General features: G+C 50.3%; 7 protein-coding genes across 7 annotated transcripts; 5 read left to right on the top strand and 2 right to left on the bottom strand.

Annotated features, from left to right (window-relative positions):
- Positions 1-626: 626 nt before the first annotated feature.
- On the top strand, positions 627-2,036 carry APUU_51362S (uncharacterized protein; the record flags this gene model as incomplete). Its single annotated transcript, XM_041706461.1, has 1 exon — positions 627-2,036. The coding sequence occupies one exon, from the start codon at positions 627-629 to the stop codon at positions 2,034-2,036; it is 1,410 nt and encodes a 469-aa protein (XP_041558845.1).
- Positions 2,037-2,323: 287 nt separating this feature from the next.
- APUU_51363S (uncharacterized protein) lies at positions 2,324-2,719 on the top strand (the record flags this gene model as incomplete). The annotated part of the gene is made up of 1 exon (XM_041706463.1): positions 2,324-2,719. One exon carries the CDS (start codon positions 2,324-2,326, stop codon positions 2,717-2,719), a length of 396 nt encoding a protein of 131 aa, XP_041558846.1.
- A 904-nt stretch (positions 2,720-3,623) lies between these two features.
- Positions 3,624-5,580, top strand: APUU_51364S (cytochrome P450; the record flags this gene model as incomplete). The annotated part of the gene is made up of 6 exons (XM_041706464.1): positions 3,624-3,770; positions 3,833-3,885; positions 3,954-4,116; positions 4,188-4,430; positions 4,493-5,064; positions 5,133-5,580. 6 exons carry the CDS (start codon positions 3,624-3,626, stop codon positions 5,578-5,580), a joined length of 1,626 nt encoding a protein of 541 aa, XP_041558847.1.
- Positions 5,581-6,282: 702 nt separating this feature from the next.
- On the top strand, positions 6,283-8,052 carry APUU_51365S (putative carboxylesterase; the record flags this gene model as incomplete). Its single annotated transcript, XM_041706465.1, has 6 exons — positions 6,283-6,467; positions 6,526-6,695; positions 6,752-6,799; positions 6,852-7,033; positions 7,086-7,427; positions 7,474-8,052. The coding sequence occupies 6 exons, from the start codon at positions 6,283-6,285 to the stop codon at positions 8,050-8,052; spliced, it is 1,506 nt and encodes a 501-aa protein (XP_041558848.1).
- A 736-nt stretch (positions 8,053-8,788) lies between these two features.
- APUU_51366S (putative homogentisate 1,2-dioxygenase) lies at positions 8,789-10,581 on the top strand (the record flags this gene model as incomplete). Its single annotated transcript, XM_041706466.1, has 7 exons — positions 8,789-8,908; positions 8,957-8,979; positions 9,034-9,208; positions 9,256-9,855; positions 9,907-10,069; positions 10,120-10,242; positions 10,322-10,581. The coding sequence occupies 7 exons, from the start codon at positions 8,789-8,791 to the stop codon at positions 10,579-10,581; spliced, it is 1,464 nt and encodes a 487-aa protein (XP_041558849.1).
- A 445-nt stretch (positions 10,582-11,026) lies between these two features.
- APUU_51367A (serine/threonine-protein phosphatase) lies at positions 11,027-12,387 on the bottom strand (the record flags this gene model as incomplete). Its single annotated transcript, XM_041706467.1, has 6 exons — positions 11,027-11,099; positions 11,174-11,246; positions 11,298-11,831; positions 11,903-12,008; positions 12,112-12,153; positions 12,226-12,387. 6 exons carry the CDS (start codon positions 12,385-12,387, stop codon positions 11,027-11,029), a joined length of 990 nt encoding a protein of 329 aa, XP_041558850.1.
- A 481-nt stretch (positions 12,388-12,868) lies between these two features.
- APUU_51368A (proteasome inhibitor PI31 family protein) lies at positions 12,869-14,031 on the bottom strand (the record flags this gene model as incomplete). Its single annotated transcript, XM_041706468.1, has 2 exons — positions 12,869-13,788; positions 13,845-14,031. The coding sequence occupies 2 exons, from the start codon at positions 14,029-14,031 to the stop codon at positions 12,869-12,871; spliced, it is 1,107 nt and encodes a 368-aa protein (XP_041558851.1).
- Positions 14,032-14,933: the final 902 nt, after the last annotated feature.

Here is a 14,933-nt window from a genome sequence, read left to right on the forward strand (position 1 = left end):
CAACGAGCATATAGCCTAACCCAATCATAAGTATAGTGTCTGTTCACAACAATCAATGCTTCATGGATGCTTGCCAGGAAATGGCCCAGAACAGGCTGTAGTGAAGGAAAGAACGCCACATTCGCAGCCCAAGGATCCCTATAACCTGTGACTATGTACTGATGAATCACCCATGCTGAGACTTCTTCTCTCTTTGTTGCTTTTATGCCTTCCAAAGTGACTTCCCGCCATGGGCTTTCAATAGCATTTACGCCTCTTCTACTGCGATGTCGACCAGCATAGTAGACAACGACGGGGGAAAGCGGCCGTGGCTTGTGGAGTATAGAGGATCGAAGTGCTATATTGTCTTCGTCGTCGTTTTTGCTATATTTACGGTAGTAACACTGCTTCTCTCAACTTTCGTTCTTGAAATCGCTAACAGTGATGCGCAGGATATTTTTCTTTACGGAATTGTTTGTCTTCCCCAGTTGATTAACTCCGTCGAAACCTTGACTGACAGACCCACAGGTTGTGCCCGTCACTCCCACGGCACTGCGCGAAAGAGCAGGTGTATTGGAGCAAGATGGTACGTCTTCTATTAGTATCACTTAGTACCAAATCACTTGCTGAGTCTGAGAAGCGCAAAGATGGACGTCGATTTTGTTGAGTTTGTATGGCGGCGGACTTCTAGCATGTTCACGTACGTAACTCCTCCAACCCTCGACATACGCAAACATCACCTAATGATTTTAATTTCCGCAGCTCCTGCTGGCTATTTAGCAGACAGAATCCAGTGCCGCCGATGGCCATTACTTATCGGTCTAATTGCCCTAGGCGCATCGACAGCTTTCCTCTGCGTAGGAAGGCATCTCTGCTTCTGGATCGTGGGTCGTCTATGCCAGGGCGCATCCGCAGCGGTGGTCTGGACAGTCGGTCTCGCGCTTCTCGTTGACACGGTCGAAAAGGACGAGCTGGGGAAGGTTCTAGGCTTTGTCGGCACTGGAATGACTTTAGGGAGCCTAGGTGGGCCGTTGCTCGGAGGCGCACTATATGAATATGGCGGGTATTACTCGGTTTTCGGTCTGGCATTCGGGTTTATCGCCATCGACGTGGTTTTGCGGTTAGTCATGATAGAACGAAAGGATGCAGAAAAATGGCTTAATACTGAAGGAGAGACGCCGCCAGCTGTTGAATCGACAACACACAGTGAGCTGGTACCCGGGACATTTGGGAGGATCGACTGCGGTAGGCATCTCGACTGGATCGAACATGAGGTTGCTATTGCACCGCAGAGTGAACCGAAAACTAAAGCCTCTTCTATTCATCAAAAACATCCACCTGAGGATACCACCGCCCATGAGGTGGCGGCAGAGACAGAGACAGTTTGCGAGAAGAGGAAATCGGCATTGTACACACTGTGCAGCTCATGCCGCTTCATCATTACACTGTGGGCTTATTTCGTTTGGGGCCTCATTATTACGTCTTTTGACAGCGTTCTCCCGCTTTTTGTTGAGGAGACGTTCAACTGGCAGCAGACAGCCCAGGGTCTTATCTTCGTCCCGTTAACCCTCCCCAGCTTCTTTGACCCGATTATCGGTTGCTTCACTGACCGATTCCCCTGGACTCGGCGGTACGTTGCTTGTGCTGCATTCGTCGGGGCAGTCCCGGCCCTCGTTTGCCTCCGATTCGTCCGAAATGATTCAGTTCATGACAAGGTCATGCTATGCGGACTCCTGGCATTACTAGGATTCTGTCTCGCTGCAATGCTCGCCATAATCCTGGTCGAAGTCTCATATATTGTCAAGGAGAAAGAGACAAAACGCCCTACGGTTTGGGGCAAAGGCGGGAGCATCGCGCTGGCATATGGGCTTCTAAATTCTTCATTCTCTGCTGGGAGTTTGGTTGGGCCGTTTCTTGCAGGATGCCTTCGCGAGAAGGCCAGTTGGGGGACTATGGGGTGGGCTCTGGCGCTGGTGTCGGGGATATCGGGTGTACCTGCTTTTCTTTTCTTCGGGGGGTGCTTTCGAAAGAGGCATGAAGTTGAGGGCAACAATTGAGGTGCTGGAAGATATTTTGGATATTGTAAGGCCTTCATCAGTGGTGGTTAGAATGGTGCAACATAACTACGTGTAGATATTACTGCTAGAGTATTAATACTATGTCTAATTGTACTACCAATACTGCCTAAGACAAGATACAAATCAACGAACACAATTCTCGAAATAGGGAACGTAGTTTATTACTCCTTATTAAATCATTATATGATCTTATTCAAGGGACAGGCTAGCTGCTACCGCCAGGGTCCAGCCCGGTACCCTCAAACAGACACCGCACAACCACCCCGATGGTTATATCCTGGCACACCCATATCGCCCTCACCATCCTATGCGGAGGGCTAGGATGTCTAACAATCCTCGCAATCCCATGTCGCTCAATGAAATTCATCTGGCGCGCCGAGCCAGGCCACAGCAGCTCCTTTGGCATGCACGTCATCGACCCCGCGGGGAACCCCACCGAGGAAGAAAGCTATATCCTGAGGATTCCGCTGAGCGAGCTACGGCAGAGAATAGATGATGAGGAGATTCTAGCGAGATTTTCATACGGGTTCTTTGCTGGTTGGGTGTTTGGGCCTGAGAGGTGGATTGCCCCGTTTGTGCAGGGCGTTATTGATCACCAGGGTGTGTATGATTATTTTCCGCACACTATCTTTTTGGAAGACGGATGGCTGATGCTGGATTAATCCAGTGTTTGCGAGTGCGATACTATCTACTGAGGATTTGGGGGGCCCATGTTCCCACCCAGACGTGCGTGCATATGTATATAACATCTCCCGTCCCAGCAGCATGTCGCAAAGGCATCTTCCACCGCTCGGCGCATGCTTATTCGGTCTATACTACCTCATCGACACAAGCGCCTGCAGTGATAAAGATCGAGAATTGACATTCCCTTCTTCAGCTCAAGTCCCCCGATCAGACCGGAGTTTCGTGGAATATGCAGGTCGCACTAAAGGCCGCAGTCTGGCGGCGTCTCATCGGTTCGAATTAATTAGGGAGAGCCAGACGGTAGATCATGAAGATGGAGTTATTATTATATACTCCCATGTCCGGAGTAACCCCCGAACCGGTGGACGGGTGTATGGGTGGTTTATGACGGTGATGCATGTTTGTTATGCGCATTTGTTGTTTGCTGAAGGGGTAAGGGAGGTTCTGGCGTAGTATTAGAATATCATGGGCTCTACTTGCTCTTCTTATTAGCCTCATAAGCTCGAGAAGGCATAAAACAAGACTGTTAGCGGGTCCGCAGCAGAATCCATCAGGGCCCGGATTCCATAGAGGGAGCTAGGTATATTAGGGGCGGCCCGGGACCTTACTAGTATAACCCCAAGGCACTTCTAGCCTCGACATTCCGCATTAGCTCCCATAATACGCCAGTTACGGGTCTTCTAATGACGTGGCGGGCTGCTCCCATGCACAATGGCCCCAACGGTGCTGCAGCTGTCAAGAGGATGCGTCCGCAGTTCTGCACTAAATTACGAATCAACAGCTAGATAATAAACCACCCCCTCTCACCTTTGTCAATTTTTCTGAATCATTCCTGGACACATTCTCACACCTCTTTTCTCACTCTAGCCCAGGCTCTGGATCATGGCGAACCTGGTCTTTGCTTGCAGTGTATCAGCTGCGGCGGCCGCCGTGGGATATCTTCTGCTCTGCCTGTTCACTGTGGGCCAGCGGCCGCCAGATTATCCTCCAGGACCGCCAACGCTGCCACTAATTGGAAATTTACATTTGGTTCGCTACTTATTTCAAGACTCTCTGAGAAACTGGGACAGCTGATTGACTTCCTGGTCTAGATGCCCACCAAATACCCGCACCGCCAATTCCAAAAATGGGCTCAAGAATATGGGTATGCTTAAGCAATCCCAAAATGACAAACGTATGGTCTACAGATTTCTTGATTAACTCTTCAAATAGTCCGATCTACTCGCTAGTTCTCGGTACAAAAACCTACGTTATCCTTTCGAGCGACACTGCGATCAAGGACCTCCTGGACAAGCGTGGCGCCAACTACTCGTCAAGGCCGGAGTTGTATGTTGGCATGGACATTGCTAGTGGTGGACTGAGGCTCGTTTTTATGGTACTTCTTTTCATCCACACTGCTCATACTTTCCAAATCGTGAACGTAAATGAACTAACGCGGATTTAAAGCCATACGGGGCAGCCTGGCGAATGATGCACAAGGTTATCCACAGCATCCTCAATATCCGAGCGGCGAAGGCTTATGTGCCGTATCAAATGTTGGAAAGACAAATGATGCTTTTAGGGTTTTTAGATGAGCCGAAAGAATATGCTAATCATCTCTGGCGGTACTCTTACTCGCTCACGACTCAGATTGTTTACGGCTGGCGGAATGAGAGCATTCATGACCCGAAGTTGCAGCAACTTATCAAGGTCGGGACACTTGTTCCCTGCATTATCTTCATGAATAACTAGCTAACATCACGGGTGTAAAGGGCTTTGAGAAATGGTGTGACCTTGTTGGAAACGCGAATGCCCAGTTCCTCGATCTCTATCCACTGCTGCGCAAGCTCCCCAAGTTCCTAGTCCCTACCTTTAAGTACGCCGAGGAGCTCCACAAGAAAGAAAAGAAGTTATACACCGATATCTGGCTGAATACGAAAAAGGAGGTTCTAGCTGGTACAGCAAAGCCCTGCTTCTGCGCTGAGCTCCTCAAAGCCCAAAAGACCGAGGGCTTCTCTGACCCCCAAGCCGCCTATGTCTGCGGCGCGTTACTAGAGGCAGGGTCCGACACGACAAGGGCCACTATATTTGCCTTTGTGCTGGCGATGATGGTCTTCCCTGACGTCCAGGCAAAGGCTCAGGAAGAAATTGATCGTGTTGTCGGCCCGGACCGGCTTCCAACCATGGACGACGAGCCCAATTTGCCCTATACTCGAGCCTGTGTGAAGGAGGCGCTGCGGTGGATGCCGACTATCATTCTGGGAGTCCCACATGCTACTATCAAGGATGATAATTACATGGGCTATCGCATACCAGCCGGTGCTACGGTTATTGCTAACGTCTGGTATGTCTACCGAACCTGGAGTATACTTTACCTACTTAACCACTTATTCATTTATCCGAATCTACCAGGACAATCCACATGGACGAAAAGCGCCATCCAAACCCACGCACATTCGATCCAGCCCGGTTCGTAAATGACCCCCGAAGCGAATTCGACGCCGCCACAGACCCAGACGTGAGCAAACGCGGTAATTTCGCCTTCGGTGCCGGCAGACGGTTTTGCCAGGGTATCCATATCGCCGAGCGCTCGCTGTTCCTGGCTATGTCGGGTATCCTGTGGGCGTTTAATTTAAGTAAACCTCTAGATGCTGAGGGAAACCCGGTGACTCCTGATATCGATGACATTGTTGGCGGAATCACGGTGCAGCCGGCGCCGTTTGATGTGGATATAAAACCGAGATCACCGGCCAAGGAGGAGATCATTCGTACTGGGTGGACTGAATGTGAGGAGGCGATGCTGGATAAGGAGAGTCGGCAGTGGAAGGAAGTGCCAGATGGTATGGCGTTGAGCAAATAGTGCCAGGCAAGAAACGTTTCCTTTGCTTGTAATGATCATTGATGTTAGGTTCTCCTTACAAAGCCGCCCCTGCTTGCAGCAGTAACGAAATCCGAAGAAATACTAGGTACTATAAGTATTAAGCCCGATAAGTCCGATATATTTTTGACCCGAGGCAATTGCGACCGTTGCTCCTTCCCATCTAAGGTTCTCTGGGTCGCGGCTTCCTGATTAAACAGTTATATTCAAGGAAAGTGCTGTGGGCGTATCGCTCTTAACTAGGATAAGTCTCGTTACAAGAGCAGTTAGGAAGGCGCGATGGAACAAGGGGCCTATGCACTTGCCGACTGAGCCACGAGCTAGAAGAACGGGCCAGTTTCGGTGCAGTTCCAAATGATAAACCTCAACACGTAGTATAATTTATTCCACGGACAATATCGGTTAAAGAATCTTAACACACATCCCGTGGTTGTATACTTACCGACTGCCAACCCGAGTGGGGGCAGTCCCGCAAGCCCCACGAACCTTCTCCGTCAGCAATTCCCTCCAGCTCCAGCAACACCGCGGTCCATTTCTGCGACAGAAACAGTAACGAGAAGTAATGGTGTGGGGTAAGTTTCGGGGGGTCGACATCTCCCGAAACCGGTTAGTCGGTCGATGAGATGATTGTCAATACATCTTTCTTTCAATTGAGTGTTTTCGAGCTCGCAAAGCAGCTGGAAAATGGCACCCCCGCAAGTCCACCACGATTCTCTCAACGCGAAATTCACTGGCATTGAAACGCAATGCGACGGTATCTCTGTCAACCATTTCAGAGGTCTCAAGTATGCTAGTATTCCAGCGCGGTTTGAGCGCGCGCAGCCTGTAAATGGCTTTAATGGGCGGGTTGTCGATACCTCTCGGTTTGGGTATGTTCTCACTTCTAAGTGCACTGGTTCATGTTTCTAATCTTTGCTTTGTGGATAGGCCACGATGTCCCCAGGTCGATATCGATGTTCGACACCTTCTGCGCATTCCTGAAGTCTTTGTGATTGAGCAGGAGCCGGAGGACGAATTCGAGTGCTTGACCGTTGATATCACCTGTCCTCCTGATACGGCGAATAGGGGGAATCTTCCTGTGTTAGTTTGGATACATGGTATGTGAAGCAGTTATTCGGTAAAATGGAAGTCAATTGGACTAACTTCGTTCTAGGTGGCTCGCAAATTATGACTTTCTGTTCTGCGGCGTCGAAAATCTGCGGTATGTCTCTAACTGGCTATACTTTACCTATGTAAAACCTAACAGAGTACAGATCCAACAAAGCTTGTTGCTGACTCCATAAAATCTGGCCAACCGTTCATTTTCGTTTCAATAAATTACCGGCTCAATATCTTCAGCTTTGGTGATGGTGGTGAGACAAACCTAGCTATCAAGGATCAGCGATTGGGCCTTGATTGGGTTAGAAAGAACATTGGCGGATTTGGTGGGAGCCCGGTACGTTAAGATTCCATGCTCATTTGAACTTGGATTAATTGACGCGGTGTAGGATAATATCACTCTGTCTGGTGAGAGTGCGGGTGCTGTTTACGTTCATGCTCATTTGATCACTGGTCCACCAGTGAAGAGGGCAGTTCTCGCATCTGGCTCATTGTACCTGTCGTCGCCTTTGCCTGTTGAGCGAGGAAACGGACTTATCAAAGCGCTTGAAGCAAAGGTCCAAGAACATGGCGAATCCTCCCTCCGCAAGGCTTCGGTTCCGGCTCTCCTGCAAGCGCTGAAGGAAAGCAACGTAAACACCATGTGGATACAGGAGGACGATGAATTGAAGGGATGGGAAACGAGGATCGAGCAGGCGGATGAGGTCATGATAGGTGATGCTGAGTATGAGGTATGTTTTCTTTCTACTCTTCACAATTCTCGTCTAACAGCACAAGTCTGTTATCTGGAGAAACGGAATCGAAACCTTCGATGGAGAGACCATTGCCGCCGCTTTCGAACAAGATAAAACATGGGGCAGAACCCTACGGAAGATGTACCATGTCGTCCCTGATCGCCCGACAGCGTGTAAGCTCGGGGCATTGGATCTGGTGAACGACGCACGATACACTCTCCCCGTCGAACTCATCTCCGACAAGTTGAATGCCGCCGGCAAGCGTGTTTACAAATACGTCGTTGATCAACCCAATCCATGGCAAGCGTCCAGCCGTTCACACCACGCCGTCGATCTACTCTTCTTGTTCGGAGGTATAGATCTATCCTTCAACTCTGCTGCGGATGCAGTCGGTCATGAAATGAGAAGCCGCTGGATACAGTTTGTGGCCAGCGGTAGCCCTTGGTCAATTGAAAAGCGCTTTGCCTTTGGGCCTGTCGGCGAGTGTAAGGAGATTTCCGAGACCCAGTTTGCTGCGCGACGCCGGGTTGAGCATCTGAAGACTTTGAGGGAGGCCGGTATTGGGGTGTATTTGCCCATTATCTTTGCCTTGACAGCGGGGAAAATCAGTTTGCTGAATTAAATAAAATACAAACAATGCCAATATACAGGGCCTACAATTCTAATATTGCCCACTTCTGTAAATGTAATGACATGTGACCATCAATTGCAACCAAAATTATCCCATCCATCACCACTTCCACTCCCACTTCCACCTTCATCTCATCTTCATTTTCATCTTCCATCACCCCACATTACCAACCATTGACTAAGAGCTACCCCCAGCGCGTCGGCAAATCCCCCAGCCAAGTAGCTTCCGTCTTCATTCCAACCCTCCACATTTATAAACCGCCCACTGTTACTCAGACCTGACTCATGTGGGGTCAAACAGCAGCAGGCCTCGAGTTGCCAGAGCTCTCCTCCAAGTGCACCGTCCATCATGGAACGACTCCACTTGCACGCATGATTTTCCGGATCCACCCCGGCATTTAAGCTCCTCCCCGATGTACCGGATGGCGATTTTTCGGGGAAGAAGGGGGACGCCTCAACTGTCTCACATCATGCTATGGGCTGGCATGTGGGGGAATATCATGTTACATGCTGGACCACGGTGTCGGCAAATAACACCGTCCAAGTAGGAAATTCATCGTGGTTAGTGATCAACTGGTGAGGTCCTTCCTTGTCGAATTTGACCCCACTGCCTGCAGTATATGAGGCATTCGGTCCCGTCGACGAGTAATCTTGACTTTTGATTCTCTGGCCACATTTGACTTTACATCTACTCGCTTGTTATCGATCTTATTAGTCTTACCGCCACAATGGGCTCAAACGGCACGCTTACGGATCCGAAGGAATATCAGAACATATTCCATTGGGCTGAGACACAAAAGAATGCGACCATTCCTTCCTTCAAGACAAGGAGGAATGACCCTTATGAGGTTGGTCCTGCTTCTTACTACTGCAGATAATTTGCTAATCCATCACAGTATCAAGCTGGATTCGGAAACTCGTATGTTCAGCACTTCCTGCGTGAAAATTCAACCATCTAACGCAGAGTCAACAGATTCGAGTCTGAGGCTGTTCCCGGCACCATTCCACATGGCCAGAACAGCCCTCGAAACGTTCGCTTCGGTCTTTACGCAGAGCAAGTTACCGCAACTGCTTTTATTGCCCCTAGACACTCCAACAAGAACGCTTGGCTCTACCGCGCTCGTCCAGCTGTGGCTCACGAAGGATTCGTACGTCAGCTTGTACATGTGCACAGCATTCTACTAACATCGACTAGACCGACCTCCCAGACAACAAAGACACCGAGAGCAGCTTCCTACCACTAAACCCCCGCATCCATGTCTCTCCTACTCAGCTTGCATGGCACCCATTTGATATCGAAGAGGCCGAGACCGACTTCATCTCTGGACTCAAGACCGTAGCTGGGTCCGGTGATCCAACGCTACGTGAGGGTATCGCCACGCATGTGTATACCGCGAACAAGAGCATGACCAAGAAGGCATTTGTAAACTCAGACGGCGAGTTCCTCATAGTTCCCCAACAGGGTGCCCTCGACATCCAGACTGAGTTCGGTCCCCTTTACGTCCAGCCAGGTGAGATTGTCATAATCCAGCGCGGTCTCCGTTTCCGCGTGGAACTGCCAGATGGACCCTCTCGTGGTTATATCCTTGAAATCTGGGGTTCCCAATTCGAACTCCCGGAACTTGGCCCACTAGGAGCGAATGGCCTCGCCAACGCCCGTGACTTTCTGTATCCAACCGCCAAATATGAAGTCGTTAAGGAGCCCTGGGAGATCATCTACAAGCTAGGAGGAAAGTTCTTCAAGAGCACACAACAGCACAGCCCCTTCGACGTCGTTGCCTGGCACGGTAACTACGTAAGAACCTCTTCTAACCCTTTGAACCACATCGCCCACTAACAATCTCAGGTCCCATACAAATACGACCTGACAAAGTTCGTCAATGTCGGTTCCATCTCAGTCGACCACATCGACCCCTCCATCTTCTGTGTCCTTACTGCAAAATCCCGCGACCTTACCGCTCCTCTCGCTGACGTGCTCATCTTCTCTCCCCGCTGGGATGTCGCATCACGTATGTATTCCAACACTTTCAACCACACACCTTCTAACCTTCATACACAGACACCTACCGCCCACCATATTACCACCGCAACGCCGCCTCAGAACTAATGGGTCTCATCTACGGCGAATACGGCGGCCGCTCAGACGAGTTCAAGCCCGGCAGCGTCTCCTTCGAATGCGGAAGTAAGCAAACCATTCAACCCCCTTCCCCACCTTCTTTCTTTAATCTCTTGTCTAACATCACCTGTGTCTGTGTGAAAAGTGGTCCCCCACGGCGTTGCCTACGAAGAATTCAAAGCCGCAACCGAATCATCCCCACCGGTAGCGCAAATCTCGCAGGGCTCAATCGCATTTATGTTCGAGTCGTCTCGCCCATTCACGATCACGGATTATGCGTGGAATAGCGCGAAGAAGCACGAGCATGAGCCGAAGATGTGGGATAGTCTTGTGGATAACTTCAGTAGCCATGCAAAGGAGGTGGAGGAGATTTTGGCGAGGAAGGCGAAGGGATTGAGGGCTTAATCTTCTTCTATATTTGCTTGATTGTGGTTTTAGCAGGCTTTCTTTTTTTCTGTATACAGTATAAATGCACTACTGCTGGCTTCCCAGACTACAATGTTCTTTGTCTGAAATTTCTTGTTTATCCTGTATTGATATAACCGATCTACTATGCAGCAACCCAGGCGCAGCTTAAATCTATGGCTACGCTTCTGAATAATTCCAACATAGTTCCGCTCTACAGATCTACAATCTGGACCGACCGACCAAATCACGCAGAGAATTCGTATTGATTTTGAGTCTGAACATGTCTTATTTTCATCAATGGTATCAACACGGCGACGGGCGGACATGTGATTATGTAGGCAGAGCATGCCGGCGTCTGCTCGTTCCGACCTCCCACGCGCCCTGTCGAAGGGCGGCGAGCCTCAGCTTTGCACGGTGAGAAAAGAAATCTATCACTATAAGATCACAGGAAGTAGTCTGGGGTGCGTCTCGAGACCATTGGCTCTCCTGCGCGTGGGCAAGGGTCGAATTGTAAGCTGGAAAGAGATAACAGTGTTAGTAGGAATGTAAAAATACATCTGTGGGGTTTAATAACGAATGGGTCACGTACAAAGTATACTTCAGATGCTCGTCGATTTCCATGATAGCGGCTTGGTTACCGCAGCGGTAGCAGTAATTAGGGGCTAGGGTGAAAGTTAGCGACCTGCCAGCTGACGCGCACATCGAAATCTTACCTGAGAAGATCGTGACAACGTTCCGGTCCTGTGACCAGTTATATCCCTCCATAACCAGCTGGTGAGCTCGTGCGACCAGAGTCAAGCCATTATTATGATTAAACGCCTCTGAGATATCCTGCCCGAAGGTGTATCCAGCACCACGGGGAGAAATTCCCCAACCGCATCGGTCGTCGGGATCACTCCAGAGCAGATCACACATGGGGCCTTCGTGGGGAACCTCCTGGATTCGGTCTAGGGATCGGATGTTATCCAGGGTGTCGATGGAAGGACTCAGACCGCCGTGGAGACAGAAGATCTGGTTCTCGATGAGGGCAGTGAGGGGTAGGTAGTCGAAGAGGTCTGTAAAGTATTTCCACACATTGGCGTTGCCGTATTTCCGCAGACATTCATCGTAAAAACCGTATACCTGTGTGATCTGGCGGGACTCGTGGTTTCCTCGGAGGATGGTGATACGCTGGGGGTAGCGAATTTTCAAGCAAACAAGGAGTGTGACGGTCTCGACGGAGTAATATCCACGGTCGACGTAGTCACCTTGAATCGGTCAGCCTAAGGGAGGGAGAGATGAAGGGGAACCCGAAATCAGATGCTGTTGAGGAACGCACCCATGAATAGATAATTTGTGTCTGGGTTGGGCCCTCCGATGCGGAAGAGCTCCATGAGATCGTGGAATTGGCCGTGAATATCACCGCACACGGTTACCGGACATTTCTGCAAACCCAAATCAACTCACTGAACCGATTGAATGGGTCGGCCCTCAAATGCAAATGGCGGCCCACAATGCGTCGAAGGAAAATCAAAACACAGCACATACCACGGGTTGGACGTTGGACTCGTCCTGCAACACCTCTCGCGCCTACAGCAGACACTCGGTTAGAATTCCAGCAGTCCAAGGCATTGATCAGAATCCGCCCGCAGGGAAACACACCCGATCACACAACCGCCGCACATCCTCCTCCGCGAGTTGTTTGCAAGTCATCAAACTCTCAATCCAGCCATCGAGGGTAGGAATCGACCCAGAATCGGTCGTCGGCGAAAGGTGGTGTGGCTCTGGCGAACGCGCCGCGTCAATCTCCATATTATTATCCATTGTGGTGAGAGACGAGGCAGCTGGCGGGCGGAAGAGAACCAGGGAAACGGCTGCCGAGGAGGGGCGGGATAGCTAGGCGAAGAAGGGTCTCGTGAGGGCGGCGGTCAGAGGCGTTGGCGGCGTAGGGGGGAAGCGAGCAGGGAGCCGAAAAAAACAAATTAAGACGAGATAGAAGTCTATTGGAGGAAAGAAATGGTTTTGTTGGACGGTGGGATGGCGATGGGAGATGTCGAGGACAAGAAGGGGAGCAGGTTTGCTGGCACAGTGGATGAGGCGAGGTGTGGCCGCCCGTGCGCCACAGCAAAGCCACACTCCCAAATGGTGGGGATCTCTACATGTATGTGTTACAATATTGGGCACTATCATTCACCACCAATCTTTGCAAATTTCCTATTATGTGCAGTTATTTGCTATTTCATCAACTCCTAAACTGGATCGTAACGTTCGTCTCTGGATCTGCGATTTTCAACGTCGGTTGCTTTTAAATGATGTCACCGCCAAAGCCACCCCCAAATCCTCCAAATCCTCCAAATCCCCCAGATCCTGGTCCGCCGCGGCCACCCCGGCCCCGACCGAGTCCTTGCCCAAATGGCGGCCCATCCCCGGGTCCTACTGGATCATATCGTGCTCCCGGAGGGGCCTGAGGGTCGTAACCACCGGGGCCTTGAGGACCACCGAAAAGGGGATCATCGAATGTAGGATGCATGCCACCACCCCCGGGATTCAATCCTGGGCCAATGCCTCCACGGATAGGATCATTTGGTCCTAGACCGGGAGGATACAGGTCTCGCTCTCCGATATTTAGCGGATGTCTTCCGCCCGGGCCCATTAATCCGCGAGCGGGTCGCTGGAGCTCGAATTCATCTTCGAAACCAGGAGGGGTAATATCTCCAGGGGGACCCGGTCTACGAGGGGGTATTGCAAGGGGATCATTAAACGGGTATGGCCGTGCAGGCGGGTATAAATCATCTCTCAGCGGATCGCGTCTCGGGGCTGCTTCAGGCTGGGGGTCCCTTTCCGGTCGCCTGTCGGAGGCCCGTGCAGTGGTTTCCTGTCCCTCTTTGTACAGACCGGGTGCGAGTCTCTGGATCACGTTGATCTTGAACAGCGCAATTAGATCTGTTAGACGAGAGCCTGAGATGAATACCTCCCTTAGAGAGGTTGCTAGGTCTGCAGACGAAGAGAGTGGTAGAGCAGATTCGGAGACATAGTCTCTAACCGGTACATCGAAAGAAGTTGTCCGATCATCACCCAGAGCTAATGCAAACACAACAGCATTGTTTCCAAGACGGCTGATTTTAAGCAGGTATTGCATAGATGACTGGGAGTGTGCATATCGGAAAGAGATGGTCGAACTGGCGTTCCATTCTGCGGGGAGGGAGGGGTTTTCAGACGTGCCTTCTATTAAGATGAACCAACAGTTAGCAGTAGTCTCAACATGATATTTTAGTACATACGTATCGTATGGTCTTCACCGAGACCGACTAATCTGAAACCGACAGCGACCAGTGAAGCGTGGCCGATGAGAGCAACGGCTTCGTAGGGGGTGTTGAGGCTGAAGTCGGAGCTGGCGTCTAGCCGGAGAGCTTGGGCGGCAAGCCCCACCACATTGTCCGGGCTCAATGAATCAGTGTTTCCAACCATGTCGCGTGTTTTGGTAGTCAGACAGAATATGTTGAAAGTCTTGGAGGTGGCAGAGATGTCGTCAAATTTATACAACAGTTAGGCTAAGAACTGGGCCGAAATCAGCCTTGTTGCGGCGTCAATGTTGAACTGCAGGCACCTACGGCGGTTGCGTTGCTCCGCGCCTCAATTGATCGTCACGGATCACATGATACAGCTAGCTATATCTGGTTAGCGTGTTGCAGTGGTAGTTGCCTGATCTCTGAGGTTCCAACGTTACTATTGTAACTCTGGACCATAGCTCAATCGGTGGACGTGTTGAATATTTTCGAGTAAACGTGTCTCCTATCGAGATTCGCGGAGCGCTGAAGATGCAATATTCACCTTCATCATCCACTGATAAAGACATTCTCGATGCTATCTAACTACGATGAAGGATTACAACAATATATATAACACTCACCCAACACCATGACGTGATGTTTAATCAAAACAAAACCTGTTACTGCAGCGAACCGAGGAATAATGCCGTGTAATTCTACAAAAGTTCATTTGTCTTCAGCCGCCTGGCCGTTGGTGGACTTGGATAATAAAGCTTATCGTGATTTTCTCGAGTGAGAAACACTGGAACCTACACTCAGTGGACTCGTGGAGGGAATATTTATCAAGCTGCCTGGGTGGTAATCCCCGTGGCGAATTCGAACCCCACCAATGCATTTGGCGTCGTATCCGTATTGTATGCCGACCGAAGAATGAAGCGTCAGAGATGATCTCCCTGCCTCAACTACTACCATTTGTTGCCGTGTAATGATGCAAATCAGGTTTGATGCCTTGTATCCACTTGGCGATCTGCTGTTTTACCGGTACGGCAAGTGACAAATTAGTTCGACGCCCTACTTAAACTGGCCGACCCCTCTCATTTC

This window comes from Aspergillus puulaauensis, chromosome 5 (assembly GCF_016861865.1).
Source record: "Aspergillus puulaauensis MK2 DNA, chromosome 5, nearly complete sequence".
Lineage (NCBI taxonomy): Eukaryota > Fungi > Ascomycota > Eurotiomycetes > Eurotiales > Aspergillaceae > Aspergillus > Aspergillus puulaauensis.